General features: G+C 31.4%; 1 protein-coding gene and 1 pseudogene across 1 annotated transcript; both read right to left on the reverse strand.

The window, feature by feature from the left end:
* Nucleotides 1–886: 886 nt before the first annotated feature.
* On the reverse strand, nt 887–1707 carry LOC149254937 (endoglucanase 16 pseudogene; annotated as a pseudogene).
* Nucleotides 1708–10470: 8763 nt separating this feature from the next.
* On the reverse strand, nt 10471–13843 carry LOC149254938 (endoglucanase 8-like). The gene is made up of 8 exons (XM_089454878.1): nt 13625–13843; nt 12937–13149; nt 12630–12830; nt 11804–11881; nt 11529–11681; nt 11302–11410; nt 11014–11177; nt 10471–10803 (listed from the first exon to the last, which is right to left on the reverse strand). Exons 1-8 carry the CDS (start codon nt 13841–13843, stop codon nt 10471–10473), a joined length of 1470 nt encoding a protein of 489 aa, XP_089311004.1.
* Nucleotides 13844–27003: the final 13160 nt, after the last annotated feature.

Below are 27003 nucleotides of genomic sequence, written 5' to 3' on the forward strand. Positions count from 1 at the left end.
ATAATGCTGATATAGTCTAATGTTTGTTATATGATATCTATGAATTCCCAACTAAATCTCTATTTTCCCATCTTAACAAAGAATATTTCTTTATCACAATATCTATTTCTTTGGCACAATACATATACTTTTATACAACATTTATATCACTTGCATATTTTGTAAACTAAACACAAATCAAAATCTATATTCCGTAATGCTCATATACTCCAATATTTGTTGTAGGATATCTATAAATTTCCAACCTATATTCAAATTATCTATCCTCCCTACTTGTATTTTAAAGTTAAACACCATTAAAAAAATTTATAATATATTCATATTATTTAAAAAAAATATACATTATAACCAAGTGCAAATTTCCGGCTCGTGCAAGTCAAGAGCAATCTATACATTAATAAACAAATAAATCCTATGATTACACATTCCTAAATGCTCATATATAACATCATGGAACAAAAATCCTATGATCACACATTCCCTGTATGCTCACATATATAACACGATGGCACATGATCTTCCGAGACTCTCATACACCATGTTCTTCTATGCCAATATCACTGCTATTTAAAAATAGAAGAATTTTCAATCTGCATATGGGATCTAAGATGTAAAAGCAAGTCTTCAATCTGATTATAGGATTCAACAGGATGAAATGAAACAAAACAATTCTGGAGCCCAGAAGTACCAAAATTCATATATATTTCCATCTACTCAGATTTGCATATAGAATACAGACTTAGTAAAAGATATTAATAGCATAACTTTTTGAACTTAAGTCCGTGATTCCATGCTGATGCTGTGGATCTTAGCCAGGACTCCCACAAGAGGATCATTGATATAAGTTGTGGGCTCAAGCTTGCACGAATCGGCCCTGTTATGTCGATTATTCCATGATGTTGTGGAGCTTAGCCAGGACTCCCACGAGAGGAGCATGGATATACGTCGTGGGCTCAAGCTTGGTGGAATCAGCCCTGCTATCCTCAAACCCGTCATAGCGATCAGGCCCTCCCACAACTGCACCTGTTAATTCATTTAGGTTTGGTGCTTCTCTGTTGAACCAAAAAGTGAAACCTTCGGTACATGATATCTTTCTGGAATCCTCGTATATCGAAACTATGGAGGACCCTCTGTGGTGAGCTTGTTGTGGATATTTGTCACCAAAACCCACCATGAAAGACATACCAGCAGGATTCTTTCCCAAAATGTAATCCACCTGCAATTTACATATACAAAGTGGATTTGTTAGCTACTACTTTGCTGGTTTTTTCAAATTATGATATGAAAAAAAAAATCAAATTTAATTAACTTTGAATCTCTTATACTCTGAGAAAGCTGGAATGGATATACAAGTGTGCTCAATTCTTCTCCTCATTAATTAAATATTTTGCAACACTTAAAAAATTATAATATGTATGTGTACTTGTTGTTTGGAAAATGCAATAAGAATGCTTGGTTCATATGTTTGATCGCCACATTGCAGGTATTGCTTATATCGTGACAGTAAGTCACTGTAAACTGATACAAGGAATGATGTGCCAGTAGCATATTGTGTATTTGCACCATCTCTGACAAACAACAAACCTCCTGTACAAGTGAAACAGATACAAACAGTGTTAATGAGCTTAATTTTGAAACTCAACAGATACAAACACTATTGATGAGCTTAATTTTGAAACTCCGAGCATGACATGGAGAAACGTCCATTTACGTGGTGTGATGGAATTTTTGAATTGAGGACTTTGTGGAAGAACTGAGCAGAGGAACACTTCTGCTTGGCCTCTGAAAACTTCCAGATTGGTTTCTCTAGAGAGATATAGCTGCCACGTTTATTAATTTTTATGAAGATGTGGTCAGTTGAGGGTCAAGTGGTCAGTCTTAAACTTTTTCTGAAATGAACATTTGGTGATTCATATGTTTATGTGAATATGGACTTACACTAGACAGGTGGATTTGAACTCCTGCACATTTGAGATCCCAATTGAACTCATACTCATTGGAAGTACAAAAATTTTGGTGGAGTATGTATTCCGAGAGATCAATTGTTTGATCTAAATAAGTTGTGGGTGGAGTATCAATCGTTTTCGCCAAAATAGATACCCTCGTTATTTTCGCATTGATAAGATCAGCGTCGTTATTTTCGCATTGATAAGATTCAGCGTCGTTATTTTCGCATTGATAAAGTAATGTTTTCACAAATACATTACTTTATGAAGTCACCTAGTTTTATAAAACAAGTGATAAACACTTTTATAATGAAGTTACTTTATAAACTAGAGTTGCATGTAACTTAAAAAGAGATTTGAACTCAAGACTTCTTACTATATAAAGTAATTTTTAACCAAGTGAGATAGTGCAAACCACATACTAATGGTAGTGGAGGATAGGATTGTTGGTTTTGGTGTTATTGGATCTTTGCCTCAGAGTGCATGCTTACAAAAAAAAATACTTATCCAAAATCAAACAATTTTTTTATTAAAAACAAATAAAAAAATCTAATTCTCAACAACAATGGGGTTAAATATCAATTAACTTGCCTAAAAAATACAAGTTTTCCCTTTTTTATTTTTATTTTTTGAGATCACCTAGAGCACTACAAAGAGAATATGTAGTTAAGAAAAATATTTTCAACACTGCTTCTAATTTGCCAAGATTTTATAGAGTGGGGGGAAACGGGAAAATGTAAATTATAAAGAGTATCAAACTAAAAATATGTAAATTATAAAGAGTATCAAACTAAGAATATAAACAGAAAAATGGAAAACGAACTCTATAATTATTATTTTAAAGTGTAATTAAATTGTATATCTCATGACATAATGAAAAAAATTGTATCTTGGGAAACTAGACACCTTTCTTTATGAAAGCAAAGGTGTTATTAAATAAAACCAATTCTCTAGACATAATGGAATAAATTGTTTAGGAAAAAAATGTATGGAAATAATTAATATTAGAAATGGCAACACAAGCTCAAGATATCGATCAACAAAAAGAGTAGCTATTTGAACATGCTATGATACATGTTAAGGACGATAATTCATTCCATATAAGACAAACACCTTCAATAACTACTCACACAACTAGATCAAATATCATAGCTCTTGTATTTTTATGTGGTTGAAACCCTCAAAGAGGGAAATACTCCACATCCCCAGTCAATGTGGCCACTAGAGGAAATTTAAGTGATGATAAAGGAAAGAACTTTACATAAGATATTTCTCATGAAATCATTATTAACAGTGACCCCCCATGCTCTTTAAATTGACATTATGGACCGATTGGGTGTTAAGTCATGGATCAATAGTCATTAATATCGAGGAGAATGTAAACCATTAGATTACTTTATGTCTAGAATACATCATGACCATCAAATTATGATGCAATTAATTCATACTAAAGAACGATGATTCTACCTAATAGACACATTAGACCAAGTTGAGAACAACTAACTCCTAAGTGTCTAAATATCCTAACATAAATTTCTAATTAGAACCTTTAACTTAATAACAAGGTGAACTTGTGAAGTTCACCTGAAACATTTTCATGTTCCAATAAGTGTCAAAATCCTATAAAAGTAGTGTGTTATGTATTTTGGTTACACGTTTCCGATTTGGTTACAATGATATTGCAGATCATTTAGGCCCGAAATGCCCCTCTATTATCTGACTTGCTAATTCACATTCATGATACCATTTAGAGGAAATTTATGGTATGATCAATAGGAAGAAATCAATAAATATTGGATATTTGACTAAAATTTACCACTAAATAACAACTTCCAAATAGATTTAAATAGCTACGAACCTTATTTAAGGCATCCTAAGTAACGATGGACCCATATTAAGGGTTTGTGCCCTCAAATGGTTTAGTGAACTTAGGAAATGCACCAAAAAAATGACCGAATGGAAAAAAATGAGGCAAACTAGCAACCAAGGGTATGATACCAATGGGGTAACAATGAATCAAAGAACTCACCATAATGTTAAACATCCCAATGGTGTCCCATGTCTATACGAGGGCGAAAATAGCTCTTGGAAGGTGATATATAATCTGAGAGCTACCATATAATCATAAGGTGGGTCAAGCATGGGTGAATAGTTCCAGGAACCTTCAAGGGTATAATCATATGTGAGTACCAAAGTTCAAATTCCATACTATACACGATTATTTTTGGTGAGTGAATTTAATGGAAGTCACTAAACACCCAAGTTAATTTTCTTCCCTTTGATAGAGTATAAATGATGTACAAATGATATTACATGAAGCATCTCTTTCTTAACCTAAGAAATGGAGAACAAAAACTTGGACTATGGGTATTTGTTATACCAACATTATTTTAGGTTTACCCAATCTCATATCATATCTTACTGCTTTCTTTAGTTTAAATTATATGCTAGGTTGGTATTATTAGGCCCACTTTGTTTTCCATTGGCACTCAAACATATCTCATTTTAATATACAATATCAAATTTTGTTTCTATGTTTCATTAAAATAAAGCATATCATAAGAAACACATCATAAAAATGAGCTAACTAAATTTAGTAATGAATAACACAGAAATACAATATTAATTAGATTTTTGCATTAATATAGTACAACAACTAAACTATTTGCGAGCTTGGATATGTAAGAAACACAAATAAATGGGTAAAACATGTTTATATCCAATTGTGATTGAAGCTGATAAAAATAATATTGAATTATATAATTTAATATATTATAAATACATAGTTTTAAATATGAATATGCAATCTTGGGGTTAACTAGTCACCTACAAAGGGTCCAAAGGGAATATATCCCAAGTGCATGTTATGGATCAACACTATCTATTTTGAATCTTTGATGATGAAGGCATAATGAATTGAATGGAATTGTTTAGCTCTAATATTGTATGCCGAGTTGAATTAAAATTGAATTAAAGAAGTTGGCATGAGAAGATAGAAGCTATAAATTAACTAAAGTCTACGAGATGAAACTATTTATATAGAAACATTGGCACACATAATTGAAATTAATAGCATACTCATGATACAAAAACTAATTTGAAAAGAATAAATGCATGTGTAATTTCCCTCAAAATGTTTTTCTATAAAGATATATTTGCTACACAAAAAATCCAGTTGAATCTAAAATGAATTAATTGGCATGGCAAAGCCATAAAGAGTCTTCTACATTCAACAGGACTTATAAAAATGACCATCATGAGGTTTTTTATATTCATATTCTAAACTTATTTCTAAGTACATATAATGGATTTTGATGTCTTAAGGATGATACTCTACTTTGAATAAATGCAAGTGGAATTTGTGATCTAAGATGGTGGTACAACTACATGGACTCAATAGGAGTTTCTAATGCTTACTTCTAAATTTCTACCTCTAAAAAATTTTGTTTTTATAGATAAAGTTTAGATGTAAAGGTTGTGTGAAGTAATAAATTCGATATAGCATTTGTTCTTTGTTGGGAATGATTGAGTGTAGTTTCCTATGATTCATAGAAGAGATCAAAATTTGTTCCCACAGATCAATTATATTTACTAGAATTGAAAACAACTAATGTTCATGTCCAAGCCCCAAGAGTTAGCTCAAATATTTGAGTCCCTGTTTTAAGTACCTCCCCGATCGGGAGGTCACATGAGCAATTCTCCTCGACACCCTTGGGGTTAGACCCTGCTAGTCTCTTCGACGGGCTTTAAAAGATTCCCTTCGGGGTTGATCTGCCCAAATTTTTCCGAGGGAAAAAAAACTAATGTTCATGTCCAAGGCATTGATAATATGGCTATTCATTCCATCACAACCATGATAATATATTACTATTATTCAAAAACACAATTAGTAAAGGGTTATGCACTCCATATTTTACCAAGGGAAAAAAACTAATGTTCATGTCCAAGGCATTGATAATATGGCTATTCATTCCATCACAACCATGATAATATATTATTATTATTCAAAAACACTATTAGTAAAGGATTATGCACTCCATATTTCATTTTCCCAGCAAGAGTAAACATGTGCACTTTAAACGTGGTATAGGAGAGATGTATAATGTATTGTAATCCTTATAAATTCAATTGAAAAATAAAGTTCATAAAATTTGATTTTTTCATCATCCATAATAGTCATAAGGAAATAAACTCACCTAAATCCATCTAAATCTCAATCTTTTAATCACAAATAAATTGGTGTCGCAATTGACCTTTATTCCACTTAGTGATTAATAGATGTAACATAGATCTACATTAGTATTAATAACATACAATCATACACAATCACTTAATTTGTTTGAATATTTCTATAATATTTGTATTTTTTATATATATATATATATATATATATATATATATATATATATATATATCTACTCTCTATAAAAAGTAGCTTGAATAACATGCAATAACTTTGAAATGTATACGCAAACTCATCTTAACTTTATTCAATAACTTTGAAAGGTATATGTGAATTCATCTTAACTTTAGATTTATAGTTGATTATTTTATGATAACATCATCTTAAACAATATCCTTATGGTTCAAATTAGCATGTTAATTGTTAGAAAAAAAATTCCCCCAACAACAAGCTAGAATCATTTAATGGCAAGTCCCCATTGGACTTGCTCTCATTTGGTATAGTTTCCACCTAAAATGTTGGAATAAATTTAATATCAATTAAATTAGAAAAATAACATTATAATTTATAAAATTTAACTATCTGTATATGTTAGAAATATTATGTCTAATTACCTATCCTAACTGGAAACATGTGCATTGAGATAAAACACAAGAAAAAAAATTAATTACAAAATTAAATTAAATAATTAATAAAATCAATAAAATATTGAGCACAAAAAATATATTAATATTTAAAAAACATATTTTTATTTAAAAAATCACATACATATTCTTGTATCCAATATGAAATATTAATTGAAAAATAAATTTATTGTGAAATATAAGAATATGGAAATCTTAAACCTTGATAGAAATACAAAATATATAACAACACATTGCCATAGAAGTCTTCTCCAAAGATATATGACGTTTCAATTTATCATTAAGAAATTTATCAGTAAGAGCTGATAAAATTATACAAGCCTCTCGAATCTAAATTTTCGATCTCCTTGTTTCTCAAAAGAACATCCTCTTAAATGGGATACTTAATAAAGTACATTTATTAAGAATTGATAAAATTATACAAACTTTGGAATCTAAATTTTCCTTCTCTTTGTTTCTGAAAAGAACTTCCTCTTAAATGACATAATTAATAAAGTACATTCAATTTTATCTTCTTTTTGTTACAACAAATTCCACTTTCGAAGTCTAATTTTAATATTTCTTATGAAAAATGTTTGATAAAAGCATACGATTGTTCCTTTCAAACAATGATGTCGATATAATTTTCCATTTTTAAAATTCTTATGGTTAGTAACACATTGTAATTTGTTATAAGGATGTTTGTATTTGATTCAAGATTTTGAATATGTCATAGTGCTTATTTGTATGCAAGTAGGTTTTTTTCTCCTTATTTTTCTATTATTTATTTTATTCTCTTATTCTTTCTATTTTCTTTATCATTCATTATTTCGGTCTTGAAAAGATTTGCCAAATGTACAAAAGTAATAGCTAGTATGTTAATAGTTAAATAATTATATATTTACGCAAGTAATCATAAACAAATAATAGATTCCAATATTAATCCCATATTCATTGGGTGAAATGGTTACAAAGAGTTTATAAGCTATCCTTCACCTAACATAATTCATTTGCACAATATTATGCAATATGGGCTACAGTGTATTCTTTTAATCTAAATCATATACTAGACTAGTATACAAAAATTTGGGATATGAAAATATGTAATGGATAGCAATACTATGGTAGATGACACGTCAGCAAAAGCATGCCAGTGTCTAGTAGATTCCATACATGATTATCTCTAATAATCCATTGGTTAACCCACGAATAGCTGAGTAGTTTAATCTAACATGGAGAAGAACTTCACAAGTAACATGGACTAAACAAAACAATCTGAATGTGAGAAACAAAGTGGATACCTCGGTATCCATAAGACTTTTATAAGGCCTATAAAATTTAATCCATATATGTATTGTCAATATCCAAATACTTATATAAAATTCTTGATCCAGGTACTTGAAGTGGAAATGAATATTATGGAATTAGGAAGAATGAAGTGAGAAAATAAATGATCGGGATCCTTATACAAATAATACATATGAAAAAATTCAAAACAAATTCATAGTTCCATATAGTTAGATAGAAAATAAAATTTAGAATGCATAACACCACAATAAATTCCATTAAATCATTACTTATCCAGATACAATGAATTCATGAAATGTGAATACTTTTAACACCTATGTCAAAACTACCATGTCAATGTATATGTCATCATACCAAGTCATTAGTATGCTTAATAAATTAAATCAGTCATTGGCCATATGGGATGACATGTAATATGACATGTCAACATGGCATGTCATATTACATGTCATCATAAATGCACTAAAAATTTGGTAAGATTCATTTCATTGTCCACCATGTTATTTCAAATCTATGAAATATTAGGTGAAAGAAAGATTTGGATTTGGATATCTAGTATCAAGGATTTGGAAATTTCAAATAATGATATATTAAGTTTGATCCAAATCCTAATATATATGATCTAAGTTATGAAAGTTTTTTTTAAGACATAATTTATCTTATCTAGATCCAAATACAAATAATATATCAACAATTCCTCTATATCTAGATTTAAGGAATTGAGAGCTCATAAAATTATATTAGCAATGTGTATACATGATCCAGATTCAAATTTCTTGCATCTGAATTTAATCAAAATCTTTAAAAACACCCATATGATCAACGCTTGGAACTCTTTGATTTGGATCTCGTTACCAAGAATTTTTCAATAATTTTTTTGGAACTTTTATGAAATAATAGGAAACAAATTAGATCAAATGATATGAAAAATAAATAAATTTCGAATGGAAATAATTGTCATCAAATTAATTGGAAACTATGCATATACAATCAAATAAAACAAAATAAAAGATAAAAACATTTACAAACTATATCAAATCAATAATAAATTATATTGTAGAGAAAACAAAGGGAAATCTATAGGAGGGTGTGGCCATATAGAGGAGTTGTGTCGTTTAGTTCTATCGTCTCTATTAGGAAGTTCGTTAACACTAGGAGCGAGACATGTGTTGGTTGGAAACACTTGAATGGACCATAGTGGTTGTATAATACAGGAAGTGCAAGAAGTTGAATGAACCATGTACATGAAGGGACATCGTAATGAACCAAAGTACAATGGTTGGGTACCCATGAAATCTAGTGGATGGTTGTTTCTCTATCTAGATGTCATTTTTGCAATGTCTACATGATGGGGTTACAAAGTAAAAGCGCTGGTTTTGAATTGTGTGTAAGTAATTAGTATATGCTCCCCCATCTTAAGAATGTCTATTTATTTATCACATACATATAATTTTATACACAGTGGTGATATCAATATACATTCTTTAAAAAACATAATCTAAACACAAACCAAAGTCTATATTTCATAATGCTGATATAGTCTAATGTTTGTTATATGATATCTATGAATTCCCAACTAAATCTCTATTTTCCATCTTAACAAAGAATATTTCTTTATCACAATATCTATTTCTTTGGCACAATACATATACTTTTATACAACATTTATATCACTTGCATATTTTGTAAACTAAACGCAAATCAAAATCTATATTCCGTAATGCTCATATACTCCAATATTTGTTGTAGGATATCTATAAATTTCCAACCTATATTCAAATTATCCATCCTCCCTACTTGTATTTTAAGGTTAAACACCATTAAAAAAATTTATAATATATTCATATTATTTAAAAAAAATATACATTATAACCAAGTGCAAATTTCCGGCTCGTGCAAGTCAAGAGCAATCTATACATTAATAAACAAATAAATCCTATGATTACACATTCCTAAATGCTCATATATAACATCATGGAACAAAAATCCTATGATCACACATTCCCTGTATGCTCACATATATAACACGATGGCACAGGATCTTCCGAGACTCTCATACACCATGTTCTTCTATGCTAATATCACTGCTATTTAAAAATAGAAGAATTTTCAATCTGCATATGGGATCTAAGATGTAAAAACAAGTCTTCAATATGATTATAGGACTCAACAGGATGAAATGAAACAAAACAATTCTGGAGCCCAGACGTACCAAAATTCATATATATTTCCATCGACTCAGATTTTCATATAGAATACAGACTTAGTAAAAGATATTACTAGCATAACTTTTTGAACTTAAGTCCGTGATTCCATGCTCATGCTGTGGATCTTAGCCAGGACTCCCACAAGAGGATCATTGATATAAGTTGTGGGCTCAAGCTTGCACGAATCGGCCCTGTTATGTCGATTATTCCATGATGTTGTTGTGGAGCTTAGCCAGGACTCCCACGAGAGGAGCATTGATATATGTCGTGGGCTCAAGCTTGGTGGAATCAGCCCTGCTATCCTCAAACCCGTCATAGCGATCAGGCCCTCCCACAACTGCACCTGTTAATTCATTTGGGTTTGGTGCTTCTCTGTTGAACCACAAAGTGAAACCTTCGGTACATGATATCTTTCTGGAATCCTCGTATATCGAAACTATGGAGGACCCTCTGTGGTGAGCTTGCTGTGGATATTTGTCACCAAAACCCACCATGAAAGACATACCAGTAGGATTCTTTCCCAAAATGTAATCCACCTGCAATTTACATATACAAAGTGGATTTGTTAGCTACTACTTTGCTTGCTTTTTCAAATTATGATATGAAAAAACAAAAAATCAAATTTATTTAACTCTGAATCTCTTATACTCTGAGAAAGCTGGAATGGATATACAAGTGTGCTCAATTCTTCTCCTCATTAATTAAATATTTTGCAACACTTAAAAAATTATAATATGTATGTGTACTTGTTGTTTGGCAAATGCAATAAGAATGCTTGGTTCATATGTTTGATCGCCACATTGCAGGTATTGCTTATATCGTGACAGTAAGTCACTGTAAACTGATGCAAGGAATGATGTGCCAGTAGCATATTGTGTATTTGCACCATCTCTGACAAACAACAAACCTCCTGTACAAGTGAAACAGATACAAACACTGTTAATGAGCTTAATTTTGAAACTCAATAGATACAAACACTGTTGATGAGCTTAATTTTGAAACTCGGAGCATGACAGGGAGAAACTTCCATTTACCTGGTGTGATGGAATTTTTGAATTGAGGACTTTGTGGAAGAACTGAGCAGAGGAACACTTCTGCTTGGCCTCTGAAAACTTCCAGGTTGGTTTCTCCGGAGAGATATAGCTGCCAGGTTTATTAATTTTTATGAAGATGTGGTCAGTTGAGGGTCAAGTGGTCAGTCTTAAACTTTTTCTAAATTGAACATTTGGTGATTCATATGTTTATGTGAATATGGACTTACACTAGACAGGTGGATTTGAACTCCTGCACATTTGAGATCCCAATTGAACTCATACTCATTGGAAGTACAAAAATTTTGGTGGAGTATGTATTTGGTGTAATATGGCAATCCAGTTGCTCTATATAGCCACACCGCTGCCCATGCAAGCTCGTCCTGTAAGTTAGTTAGTAGAGGAATAATAAGAAGACTTCAAGAAGTTACTCACTCTGTAGTTTAAATAAATAATAGTGTGAAGTAAAAAAGGAAGTAAAATTAATAATGTTAAGGAAAGATACATCATAGCCCGAGACAGAGCAATAGAAAGGGCATTCTCCATGATATGTTCCCCGGTACTGGTCAGCGAAACGAAAGAGCTGTACTAAATGACATATTCAATTACATGAGTATCATAAAAAGTTGGAGAATAAAATTCATTAAATTAATTCTCAATTTTGAATCTAACACATGAACGAAAGAGCTGCACTAAATTAATATTCAATTATATGAGTATTTTAAAATGTTGGAGAAGACAATTCATTAAATTAATTTTCAATTTTGAATCTAAGACATGAATTTCATAGACATGTTAAAAATGGGCATTTTTGAAAGATTTTTGGAATATTTTGGAATCATATAAAAAACGTAGGCAACCTCAAATAAGTAATCTCACCTGTCCGTATTTGTCTGATCCCAAAATATTCCAAAAATGAAGACATTAAATTAAATTTAAAATAAAAGTTATAAAAAAACATTCATCCACAAACAAATATGACCTATCATAAGTTGCTAAAGTTATGTAAATTGTAAATTCTAAGAATAGAATAGAATAAAACTGTGAAAACAAGTTATGTAAATTGTAAATTCTAAGAATAGAATAGAATAGAATAGAATAAAACTGTGAAAAGAAATTGTTTCCTATCATATGTTTGTTTTAATTACTAAAGTTATCTGGACTGTAAATTCTAAAAATAGTATATAATAGTGAAAAGAAATTAAACCATTGACCTTTTTCCTAACAGTACAGTAGGATTCTAAAATATCTCAATATCTCTCAAATCTGCAATCGCTGTTCTAAACCAATAATACAGTATAAGTGATTTTAGAATACGCATAATCTTATACCAAAGTAGCTCTTTGGAGTAGGAGAATGGAATAAGGTTTGTCAATGGCTGCAAAGACGACGGAGGAAGCGGCCAATGCTGCAGCAGTCTCTGCTGCAATTTCTGTCCCGTGAGTGGATGTATCTATTCTGTACAAAGTCCTTGGGGTGTCCATCCTCTCTGGGTTCTCCCAACAGTTATGGTCTGCAGTTGGATCTCCCACCTAAAAACAAAACCATAACTAAATTCATAATTGCCATTTGTTGTGATCCTTCGTAAATTTTGTTGTGATCCATGAGTAAATTTAGTTGGGATGGCAATTAATTCACCTGAACCCACAGCTGGTTTTCGGTGGCGCTTGCTTTGATGAAATAATCAGTTCCCCACTTAATGGCATCCCTAACGTTCTCCAACTCTCCCGCTGCTGCAAGTTCATCTCTGTACTGAAGGGCTCCCCATGCCAGCATGGTAACGGTGAAAGCCATCGGAAACCCATACTTCACATTATCCCCAGCGTCGTAGTAACCGCCCACCAAATCCACCTACATAAATACACAGTAAAAGCCATGTTGAACATCATTGTATCTTTCCAGACTTCTTGAAGATCTGGACCAAATAATCAATTCCTAATTTATATGGACAGAGAATGTTGATAGAAATCAAGCTGTTGCAAACTCATAACTCATAATACTGGAGTAAGAATTCACATTGTAGGTGGGTTGCGGGGGATCTTTATGTTAATAACTTAATTGTATATTCTCATAATATCCTGAAATCTGATAGTGCTGAGAAATCAATTCCGAGAGATCAATTGTTTGATCTAAATAAGTTGTGGGTGGAGTATCAATCGTTTTCGCCAAAATAGATACCCTCGTTATTTTCGCATTGATAAGATCAGCGTCGTTATTTTGCCGTTTTGGGTATGATTAACAACACTTCTAAAACATTCAGGAAACAACGTTTCTAAAACAATCCGGAACAGATGGCAATACCAAAATGAGAAAATATTGTTATTACATTTTGGATTTGTCCGTCTGTTAGACCAGAATCTCCTCTCCAGCTTATCCTGTTGCTACTGCTGGACAGTTTTCCTGAACGTTGAGCCTCCAGAAACAGAATAGATTTATGCAGAGCATCTTTGTAGTCAAACTCACCCAACACAAACTGATGATGAGCAGACAGCACAGTAGCAAGAATTATACACACAAACCTTTCCACGGTAACCCTGTAACCCATTTCTGCTGCAATTGATCAGTAAATGGGTACAAAAATAAATATCTGCAAAAGTTGATGCGTATATATATTTGTAGTCTCACGCAACCAACGTGTAATGAAGAATAGAAACATAAAGGGGACTCGGTCTCTTTGTTTGCATGCATGTTTGATGTTCTTTGTTTGCATGCATGTTTGATGTGGGTATTGTAGAGGTTTTGCAGGACAAAGAAGTCTTGCATGCAGGTTTGATGCGGTGCTTATTTTGAAGGGTAGAGAAGTCTTGTGGGTGTCAGTTGGACATGAAACGACGGAAATTCCAGGAAAATATTAACTGAATGGTAAGTCAGTGTATAAGGTTGCCTCATCACCATTTCCTCACAGTACTATTAACGAGTAAATGTTAAAGTTTCAAGAAACACAAGGAAGATAACGAAGTTAGTTTTTCTACACAGACTAGAATATTTATTGAATATTTAAATTTTCCACACAAACGGAATATAAACTAACTACCGTTGCCTATTAGATCGGCACTGTGACCGTTTCTATTAATATACGAAATATTAACTATTTCAAAACCCGTAAAATTAAAGAACAAATTTAAATGTATGTAATTAAAGTTATAATTTCGTAAATTAAAAAGATAACAAATTTAATTTTAAAATTTTAATGGATTTAATTTTAAAATTTAGAGTTCTAATATACATTCTATCAGTCTTATAAAGTTATAGAGAAGAGGTCTAAAGTTTAATTTCAAAACCGGAAGCTTTTATTTACATTCTACTAGTTTTTGCAAATGTGACAGAAAATGCAGATACCATGTAATATCTCATTCCATATTTTGTATAATGTTTTTTTTACAAATTTTTATTTAGTAAATTTTATAATTAAATCATTTTTAGGTTTGTATTTTAAGTAAAGTAATAAGTTGGAAGATATTTAACAAACACGGGTGGGATTGCTGCAAATGGATTCCAAACACCGAAACTCTTAAAACTCTTGGCATATTCATATAATTGTAAAAACAAGATGAATAACATAAAGTTTAATAACATATTATAGAAATAATTTCACTCAAAAAGAAGTTAGTAAAGCTTAACATTTGAATTTGAGTTGTAATTGTTTAATAATTAAAAGAAGAGAATATAACAAGTTATTATAGGTTTACAGAGATGTATTTTTTTAGACATGCCATAATCTGATATGATACAAGGATTATAAACAAGTAATTGCACCACATGTTGCAAACGAAACTCAGTAAAGGAAAGAGTAGTAGAGAAAAAATAAGTAAAATTTTTATGATTGCCATTTACCATGAACAAAATTAAGAACATGCCAATGGGTCAATTGTGAATACATAAATCCATTCTTCCACGGTACCAGTTTTCTCACCACATAGAATTATTTATTAAAGAATGGTGTGGAGAGCTCAATTGCTCCATGAGTTTATGAGGCATATACCAAAACAAACTATATTGTGTTAGGGTTCAAGAGAAATAAATATAACAATTAAGAAATACACATTCAAACCATGTACACCATGATTATGTGGAAAACCCCAATTGGGGGAAAAACCAACCAACAATAGATCTATTATTTTCCTTAGCTAAAACACAGCCAAGCCGGCCAACAACCTGAGCTTTCATCGCTCAACCATGGCTGCCTACAATGGAGAATACACAAGTCTTTTAAGGGCTTGAACTACATGTAACACCATGAGCTCAATACCATGAGTCACCAATACTAGGTGCCCAAAACCAATACTGTTAACCCTAATGGTTGACATAACCTCAACTCCACCATAGGGTCAAGTTTATCTAACAATCCCCCTTTAAACTTGACTTTGGGTTTTCCTTGGCCAAATCTAGCCAAATCTACCAAGTGAGCCAGCCACCACTCACCTCCAGGCCCTACCCAGTCAATGTTAGGGTATTTGATAATCTCACAAGCTTTCCTAGTTCAACATGCTTCATCATACCACCACATGCATCTCCATATCACCCAAGTGGACATTCAGACTTTACCAGTGATTTACTCGGTTATGCATTCCTTACTAGGTCTTACAGTCGTATACCCATTTACATGCAAATTTCCATTTTATTTTTATTTTGTTGCTATCTTGACCCACACACAACTTGAATTGCTGCAAGTTTAACCATGCATTTCACCCTGTAAGACTCGTATCCCACTATTTAACCCTTCTCTTGTAACTGAATTTTTATTTAAAATTTCTATTACTATTTTAGAATAGAATGTTTTCTTTAACCATAAAAGCCTTTCAACAAATTTCTCTGGAAAAAAAAAGAATTACCTGACTTTCTTGATTTTATGAAAACAATGCTATGTTCTTTTGTTTTGATCTCTCGGCTTCAGTAGATCAGGCAGGTTTTCGACTCAGACAGGCTTTCTGGTAATCCTCTACGTCCTCCTTTCTCTTCGATAGTAGCATCGTGGTCAACGATGGAGGGGTTTCACCCTCAGGGGCAACACTTCACACGTAGGGCAACATTCTCCAATGCGCCTTTGGTGGGTACGCAGTAGTGGTGCCCTCCTTGACGCAGATGTCAAGGCTCCTCGATGCATGCAAAGATTCCTCTCTCCACGCCGGTGCCTCCTCGCTCCACTCCAATTCTGGATGCAGAGTATGTAGGTTCTTGAGTCCTCCTTTCTCTTTACATAGGTCAGTGCCTCCTCTTCACGCCGTGCAGAAGGTTTTTCTCCAGCCTCCACTCTTCACGATTTACAAACCAAACCGGACCTCAGAGTATACACGCAGGTGGCACGCGGCTCTGGTCTTCACGGGACTGCAGAGAATACACGCAGCAGATAGCACGCGGCTTTGGTCTTCATGCACTGAGACTAACTCAACTTAATCTGATTTACAATTTCAAAATTTAATTTAAATTTCCAAAAAATATTCCCAGGGCTTGGCAAAGGCTCGAGACTTCATTTTCTTCATGCTCCTCATCAAACCATCACTCAACGGACATTTTTGTTTTGTGCAATGAGCTATTGCTTCAACCAGCACCACCACTTTGTCGATGGGAACATTTCGAACAGCTATCCAAGGCCCTTGCCAACATACCATTTGTTAGGGTTCAAGAGAAATAAATATAACAATCAAGAAATACACATTCAAACCATGTACACCATGATTATCTAGAAAACCCCAATTGGGGGAAAAACCAACCAACAATAGATCTATTATTGTCCTTGCTAAAACATAGCCAAGTCGGCCAACAACCTGAGCTTTCACCACTCAACCATGGCTGCCTACAATGGAGAATACACAAGCCTTTTAAGGGATTCAACTACATGTAATACCATGAGTCACCAATACTAGGTGCCCAAAACCACAACTGTTAACCATAAATGTTGACATAACCTCAACTCCACCATAGGGTCAAGTTTATCTAACATATTGAAATGTGAGACAGCTCAGAGATCCAAGCTTTACCCAACCATAAACTCATCTTCCATCAACATGTGCATTAGGAATTGGTGCCACTTATTCATATAGATGAGCCACAATTGACCCATCACTTGAACCACCACTGATCATTCTTTTTCCTTGGACCTTTCCATCTCCCTAACAATCAATATAGTTGATCAATTCATATGATAGTAAACTACGGAAATGATTACTAGAGGACCAACACGGATGTACACAAAATCCAAACTTCGGCCAGGAGAGAGAGACTTCATCCATTTAGGAAATAAATACAAGTTGTTGGCATTTGGTTTGGAGAGACCCCATACAAGACCATACAAATTCTAGAAAGAGAGTTGGAGAGATGTAATTGTCTTGTGGGGATATTTATTAGTGATGTACATAGCATATCTATAATGTTTTTCTTTCTATTATTCCAAGAACTTGTCTGCCTCTTCCAAATGGCCAAAATATTATTCTCTACAAAATGTGAGAAATAAATCATAATCAATATTGTCTTTTGTTGTTTGGCCAAACTTGAGTTTGTTCATTCTATGTCACACTGAAAAATTGAAGTTTTAACAACATTGTGGTAGCCAAAATTTAATCTTGGGAAATCTTACCCTGTGGGGAAGTTGCTACTAGAGAGCTCTTTTTGGGTGTAGGAGAGGGCTTTGGCTTAGGCTTTCTCTTCTGAGTTAGATCATGAGTTGGATCAGGGGATCATGAACCTGATCCAGGCTTAGGAATAACAACTAGAATAAGAAGCCATTAGAACACCACCCCTACCTTGCATTCTATGTCACACACAACAAAATTACAGTTTTAATAGCATTGTTGGACTATTTTTATGATTTCTTTTTTGTTATTTCAGTTAACTCCTAATGATATACCCTACTTATCAGTTTTGAAAAGTAATCCATTTATGGAAAAATGTATTGTCCATGGATTACATTATTCATACAGTAATTACACAAAATACAAATTCATGCTGAAGACAACTATCAATCAAATGAGGTGAAAACAATGAAGCCATATGGCTACATGTTTTTTGGCTAGTGAATCTCAAGAGATCCAATCATTCCAGAGAATACACAGTAGAAATTGTTTGATCACGCAGTTTAATCAAAACTAATCATGTTACAACACTAGTAAGAAAAATTTCACTTGGAGTGGCCATATGAAAATATCTATAATATGGTTTCAAAAGTTGAAATTGACTAGCCAAATGGACATCTCTAGAAAAAATTGAATATTTAAAAAAACTCTAAAAATGGGCTTCAAATATGAAGGTTATGTCATTAAAAAAAGGAAATAATGATAACAAATAACCAAATGGTAACTAGAAGTTCACGTGTATGGTTGTAGATGATGTGAAAATTTAATAATAAAAAAACCCTCAAAAAATTGAATATTTAAAAAAGCTCTAAAAATGGGCTTCAAATATGAAGGTTATGTCATTAAAAAAAAGGCAATAATGATAACAAATAACCAAACGGTAAGTAGAAGTTCACGTGTATGGTTGTAGATGATGTGAAAATTTAATAATAAAAAAACCCTCACTAACTTTACCTATAAGCTCACTTATACAAATACATTACTTTATGAAGTCACCTAGTTTTATAAAACAAGTGATAAACACTTTTATAATGAAGTTACTTTATAAACTAGAGTTGCATGTAACTTAAAAAGAGATTTGAACTCAAGACTTCTTACTATATAAAGTAATTTTTAACCAAGTGAGATAGTGCAAACCACATACTAATGGTAGTGGAGGATAGGATTGTTGGTGTTGGTGTTCTTGGATCTTTGCCTCAGAGTGCATGCTTACAAAAAAAAATACTTATCCAAAATCAAACAATTTTTTGTTAAAAATAAATAAAAAAATCTAACTCTCAACAACAATGGGGTTAAATATCAATTAACTCGCCTAAAAAATACAAGTTTTCCCTTTTTTATTTTTATTTTTTGAGATCACATAGAGCACTACAAAGAGAATATGTAGTTAAGAAAAATATTTTCAACACTGCTTCTAATTTGCCAAGATTTTATAGAGTGGGGGGAAACGAGAAAATGTAAATTATAAAGAGTATCAAACTACAAATATGTAAATTATAAAGAGTATCAAACTAAGAATATAAACAGAAAAATGGAAAACGAACTCTATAATTATTATTTTAAAGTGTAATTAAATTGTATATCTCATGACATAATGAAAAAAATTGTATCTTGGGAAACTAGACACCTTTCTTTATGAAAGGAAAGGTGTTATTAAATAAAACCAATTCTCTAGACATAATGGAATAAATTGTTTAGGAAAAAAATGTATGGAAATAATTAATATTAGAAATGGCAACACAAGCTCAAGATATCGATCAACAAAAAGAGTAGCTATTTGAACATGCTATGATACATGTTCAGGATGATAATTCATTCCATATAAGACAAACACCTTCAATAACTACTCACACAACTAGATCAAATATCATAGCTCTTGTATTTTTATGTGGTTGAAACCCTCAAAGAGGGAAATACTCCACATCCCCAGTCAATGTGGCCACTAGAGGAAATTTAAGTGATGATAAAGGAAAGAACTTTACATAAGATATTTCTCACGAAATCATTATTAATAGTGACTCCCCATGCTCTTTAAATCGACATTATGGACCGATTGGGTGTTAAGTCATGGATCAATAGTCATTAATATCGAGGAGAATGTAAACCATTAGATTACTTTATGTCTAGAATACATCATGACCATCAAATTATGATGCAATTAATTCATACTAAAGAAACGTGATTCTACCTAATAGACACATTAGACCAAGTTGAGCACAACTAACTCCTAAGTGTCCAAATATCCTAACATAAATTTCTAATTAGAACCTTTAACTTAATAACAAGGTGAACTTGTGAAGTTCACCTGAAACATTTTCATGTTCCAATAAGTGTCAAAATCCTATAAAAGTAGTGTGTTATGTATTTTGGTTACACGTTGTCGATTTGGTTACAATGATATTGCAGATCATTTAGGCCCGAAATGCCCCTCTATTATTTGACTTGCTAATTCACATTCATGATACCATTTAGAGGAAATTTATGGTATGATCAATAGGAAGAAATCAATAAATATTGGATATTTGACTAAAATTTACCACTAAATAACAACTTCCAAATAGATTTAAATAGCTACGAACCTTATTTAAGGCATCCTAAGTAACGATGGACCCATATTAAGGGTTTGTGCCCTCAAATGGTTTAGTGAACTTAGGAAATGCACCAAAAAAATGACCGAATGGAAAAAAATGAGGCAAACTAGCAACCAAGGGTATGATACCAATGGGGTAACAAGGAATCAAAGAACTCACCATAATGTTAAACATCCCAATGGTGTCCCATGTCTATACCAGGGCGAAAATAGCTCTTGGAAGGTGATGTATAATCTGAGAGCTACCATATAATCATAAGGTGGGTCAAGCATGGGTGAATAGTTCCAGGAACCTTCAAGGGTATAATCATATGTGAGTACCAAAGTTCAAATTCCATACTATACACGATTATTTTTGGTGAGTGAATTTAATGGAAGTCACTAAACACCCAAGTTAATTTTCTTCCCTTTGATAGAGTATAAATGATGTACACATGATATTACATGAAGCATCTCTTTCTTAACCTAAGAAATGGAGAACAAAAACTTGGATTATGGGTATTTGTTATACCAACATAATTTTAGGTTTACCCAATCTCATATCATATCTTACTGCTTTCTTTAGTTTAAATTATATGCTAGGTGGGTATTATTAGGCCCACTTTGTTTTCCATTGGCACTCAAACATATCTCATTTTAATATACAATATCAATTTTTGTTTCTATGTTTCATTAAAATAAAGCATATCATAAGAAACACATCATAAAAATGAGCTAACTAAATTTAGTAATGAATAACACAGAAATACAATATTAATTATATTTTTGCATTAATATAGTACAACAACTAAACTATTTGCGAGCTTGGATATGTAAGAAACACAAAAAAATGGGTAAAACATGTTTATATCCAATTGTGATTGAAACTGATAAAAATAATATTGAATTATATAATTCAATATATTATAAATACATAGTTTTAAATATGAATATGCAATCTTGGGGTTAATTAGTCACCCACAAAGGGTCCAAAGGGAATCTATCCCAAGTGCATGTTATGGATCAACACTATCTATTTTGAATCTTTGATGATGAAGGCATAATGAATTGAATGGAATTGTTTAGCTCTAATATTGTATGCCGAGTTGAATCAAAATTGAATTAAAGAAGTTGGCATGAGAAGATAGAAGCTATAAATTAACTAAAGTCTACGAGATGAAACTATTTATATAGAAACATTGGCACACATAATTGAAATTAATAGCATACTCATGATACAAAAACTAATTTGAAAAGAATAAATGCATGTGTAATTTCCCTCAAAATGTTTTTCTATAAAGATATATTTGCTACACAAAAAATCCAGTTGAATCTAAAATGAATTAATTGGCATGGCAAAGCCAGAAAGAGTCTTCTACATTCAACAGGACTTATAAAAATGACCATCATGAGGTTTTTTATATTCATATTCTAAAATTATTTCTAAGTACATATAATGGATTTTGATGTCTTAAGGGATGATACTCTACTTTGAATAAATGCAAGTGGAATTTGTGATCTAAGATGGTGGTACAACTACATGGACTCAATAGGAGTTTCTAATGCTTCCTTCTAAATTTCTACCTCTAAAACATTTTGTTTTTATAGATAAAGTTTAGATGTAAAGGTTGTGTGAAGTAATAAATTCGATATAGCATTTGTTCTTTGTTGGGAATGATTGAGTGTAGTTTCCTATGATTCATAGAAGAGATCAAAATTTGTTCCCACAGATCAATTATATTTACTAGAATTGAAAACAACTAATGTTCATGTCCAAGCCCCAAGAGTTAGCTCAAATATTTGAGTCCCTGTTTTTAAGTACCTCCCCGATCGGGAGGTCACATGAGCAATTCTCATCGACACCCTTGGGGTTAGACCCTGCTAGTCTCGTCGACGGGCTTTAAAAGACTCCCTTCGGGGTTGATCTGCCCAAATTTTTCCGAGGGAAAAAAACTAATGTTCATGTCCAAGGCATTGATAATATGGCTATTCATTCCATCACAACCATGATAATATATTACTATTATTCAAAAGCACAATTAGTAAAGGGTTATGCACTCCATATTTTTCCAAGGGAAAAAAAGTAATGTTCATGTCCAAGGCATTGATAATATGGCTATTCATTCCATCACAACCATGATAATATATTATTATTATTCAAAAACACTATTAGTAAAGGATTATGCACTCCATATTTCATTTTCCCAGCAAGAGTAAACAGGTGCACTTTAAACGTGGTATAGGAGAGATGTATAATGTATTGTAATCCTTATAAATTCAATTGAAAAATAAAGTTCATAAAATTTGATTTTTTCATCATCCATAATCGTCATAAGGAAATAAACTCACATAAATCCATATAAATCTCAATCTTTTAATCACAAATAAATTGGTGTCGCAATTGACCTTTATTCCACTTAGTGATTAATAGATGTAACATAGATCTACATTAGTATTAATAACATACAATCATACACAATCACTTAATTTATTTGAATATTTCTATAATATTTGTATTTTTTGTTATATATATCTATATATATATATATGTATATATATATATATATATATATATATATATATATATATATATATATATATATATGTATATATATATATATATATATATATATGTATATATATATATATATATCTTAAAAATTCTACTCTCTATAAAAAGTAGCTTGAATAACATGCAATAACTTTGAAATGTATACGCAAATTCATCTTAACTTTATTCAATAACTTTGAAATGTATATGTGAATTCATCTTAACTTTAGATTTATAGTTGATTATTTTATGAGAACATCATCTTAAACAATATCTTTATGGTTCAAATTAGCATGTTAATTGTTAGGAAAAAAATTCCCCCAACAACAAGCTAGAATCATTTAATGGCAAGTCCCCATTGGACTTGCTCTCATTTGGTATAGTTTCCACCTAAAATGTTGGAATAAATTTAATATCAATTAAATTAGAAAAATAACATTATAATTTATAAAATTTAACTATCTTTATATGTTAGAAATATTATGTCTAATTACCTATCCTAACTGGAAACATGTGCATTGAGATAAAACACAAGAAAAAAAATTAATTACAAAATTAAATTAAATAATTAATAAAATCAATAAAATATTGAGCACAAAAATTATATTAATATTTAAAAAACATATTTTTATTTAAAAAATCACATACATATTCTTGTATCCAATATGAAATATTAATTGAAAAATAAATTTATTGTGAAATATAAGAATATGGAAATCTTAAACCTTGATAGAAATACAAAATATATAACAACACATTGCCATAGAAGTCTTCTCCAAAGATATATGACGTTTCAATTTATCATTAAGAAATTTATCAGTAAGAGCTGATAAAATTATACAAGCCTCTCGAATCTAAATTTTCGATCTCCTTGTTTCTCAAAAGAACATCCTCTTAAATGGGATACTTAATAAAGTACATTTATTAAGAATTGATAAAATTATACAAACTTTGGAATCTAAATTTTCGTTCTCTTTGTTTCTGAAAAGAACTTCCTCTTAAATGACATAATTAATAAAGTACATTCAATTTCATCTTCTTTTTGTTACAACAAATTCCACTTTCGAAGTCTAATTTTAATATTTCTTATGAAAAATGTTTGATAAAAGCATACGATTGTTCCTTTCAAACAATGATGTCGATATAATTTTCCATTTTTAAAATTCTTATGGTTAGTAACACATTGTAATTTGTTATAAGGATATTTGTATTTGATTCAAGATTTTGAATATGTCATAGTGTTTATTTGTATGCAAGTAGTTTTTTTTCTCCTTATTTTTCTATTATTTATTTTATTCTCTTATTCTTTCTATTTTCTTTATCATTCAGATTATTTCGGTCTTGAAAAGATTTGCCAAATGTACAAAAGTAATAGCTAGTATGTTAATAGTTAAATAATTATATATTTACGCAAGTAATCATAAACAAATAATAGATTCCAATATTAATCCCATATTCATTGGGTGAAATGGTTACAAAGAGTTTATAAGCTATCCTTCACCTAACATAATTCATTTGCATAATATTATGCAATATGGGCTACAATGTATTCTTTTAATCTCAATCATATACTAGACTAGTATACAAAAATTTGGGATATGAAAATATGTAATGGATAGCAATACTATGGTAGATGACACTTCAGCAAAATCATGCCAGTGTCTAGTAGATTCCATACATGATTATCTCTAATAATCCATTGGTTAGCCCACGAATAGCTGAGTAGTTTAATCTAACATGGAGAAGAACTTCACAAGTAACATGGACTAAACAAAACAATCTGAATGTGAGAAACAAAGTGGATACCTCGGTATCCATAAGACTTTTATAAGGCCTATAAAATTTAATCCATATATGTATTGTCAATATCCAAATACTTATATAAAATTCTTGATCCAGGTACTTGAAGTGGAAATGAATATTATGGAATTAGGAAGAATGAAGTGAGAAAATAAATGATCGAGATCCTTATACAAATAATACATATGAAAAAATTCAAAACAAATTCATAGTTCCATATAGTTAGATAGAAAATAAAATTTAGAATGCATAACACCACAATAAATTCCATTAAATCATTACTTATCCAGATACAATGAATTCATGAAATGTGAATACTTTTAACACCTATGTCAAAACTACCATGTCAATGTATATGTCATCATACCAAGTCATTAGTATGCTTAATAAATTAAATCAGTCATTGGCCATATGGGATGACATGTAATATGACATGTCAACATGGCATGTCATATTACATGTCATCATAAATGCACTAAAAATTTGGTAAGATTCATTTCATTGTCCACCATGTTATTTCAAATCTATGAAATATTAGGTGAAAGAAAGATTTGGATTTGGATATCTAGTATCAAGGATTTGGAAATTTCAAATAATGATATATTAAGTTTGATCCAAATCCTAATATATATGATCTAAGTTATGAAAGTTTTTTTTAAGACATAATTTATCTTATCTAGATCCAAATACAAATAATATATCAACAATTCCTCTATATCTAGATTTAAGGAATTGAGAGCTCATAAAATTATATTAGCAATGTGTATACATGATCCAGATTCAAATTTCTTGCATATGAATTTAATCAAAATCTTTAAAAACACCCATATGATCAACGCTTGGAACTCTTTGATTTGGATCTCGTTACCAAGAATTTTTCAATAATTTTTTTGGCACTTTTAAGAAATAATAGGAAACAAATTAGATCAAATGATATGAAAAATAAATAAATTTCGAATGGAAATAATTGTCATCAAATTAATTGGAAACTATGCATATACAATCAAATAAAACAAAATAAAAGATAAAAACATTTACAAACTATATCAAATAAATAATAAATTATATTGTAGAGAAAACAAAGGGAAATCTATAGGAGGGTGTGGCCATATAGAGGAGTTGTCTCGTTTAGTTCTATCGTCTCTATTAGGAAGTTCGTTAACACTAGGAGCGAGACATGTGTTGGTTGGAAACACTTGAATGGACCATAGTGGTTGTATAATACAGGAAGTGCAAGAAGTTGAATGAACCATGTACATGAAGGGACATCGTAATGAACCAAAGTACAATGGTTGGGTACCCATGAAATCTAGTGGATGGTTGTTTCTCTATCTAGATGTCATTTTGCAATGTCTACATGATGGGGTTACAAAGTAAAAGCGCTGGTTTTGAATTGTGTGTAAGTAATTAGTATATGCTCCCCCATCTTAAGAATGTCTATTTATTTATCACATACATATAATTTTATACACAGTGGTGATATCAATATACATTCTTTAAAAAACATAATCTAAACATAATCTAGTGTGTTATGTATTTTGGTTACACGTTGTCGATTTGGTTACAATGATATTGCAGATCATTTAGGCCCGAAATGCCCCTCTATTATCTGACTTGCTAATTCACATTCATGATACCATTTAGAGGAAATTTATGGTATGATCAATAGGAAGAAACCAATAAATATTGGATATTTGACTAAAATTTACCACTAAATAACAACTTCCAAATAGATTTAAATAGCTACGAACCTTATTTAAGGCATCCTAAGTAACGATGGACCCATATTAAGGGTTTGTGCCCTCAAATGGTTTAGTGAACTTAGGAAATGCACCAAAAAAATGACCGAATGGAAAAAAATGAGGCAAACTAGCAACCAAGGGTATGATACCAATGGGGTAACAAGGAATCAAAGAACTCACCATAATGTTAAACATCCCAATGGTGTCCCATGTCTATACCAGGGCGAAAATAGCTCTTGGAAGGTGATGTATAATCTGAGAGCTACCATATAATCATAAGGTGGGTCAAGCATGGGTGAATAGTTCCAGGAACCTTCAAGGGTATAATCATATGTGAGTACCAAAGTTCAAATTCCATACTATACACGATTATTTTTGGTGAGTGAATTTAATGGAAGTCACTAAACACCCAAGTTAATTTTCTTCCCTTTGATAGAGTATAAATGATGTACACATGATATTACATGAAGCATC

Source organism: Pinus tabuliformis, chromosome 7, assembly GCF_031772625.1.
Source record: "Pinus tabuliformis cultivar Carrire ecotype Pingquan chromosome 7, CPIR1, whole genome shotgun sequence".
Classification (NCBI taxonomy): domain Eukaryota; kingdom Viridiplantae; phylum Streptophyta; class Pinopsida; order Pinales; family Pinaceae; genus Pinus; species Pinus tabuliformis.

Coding starts and splice junctions, on each gene's coding strand:
- LOC149254938 (XM_089454878.1), bottom strand. CDS start 13,843: ATGGGTTACAGGGTTACCGTGGAAAGGTTTGTGTGTATAATTCTTGCT. Junction 13,150..13,624: donor CAGACGGACAAATCCAAAAT/GTAATAACAATA, acceptor GTATTTATGTAG/GTGGATTTGGTGGGCGGTTA. Junction 10,804..11,013: donor TTGCATTTGCCAAACAACAA/GTACACATACAT, acceptor TGTAAATTGCAG/GTGGATTACATTTTGGGAAA.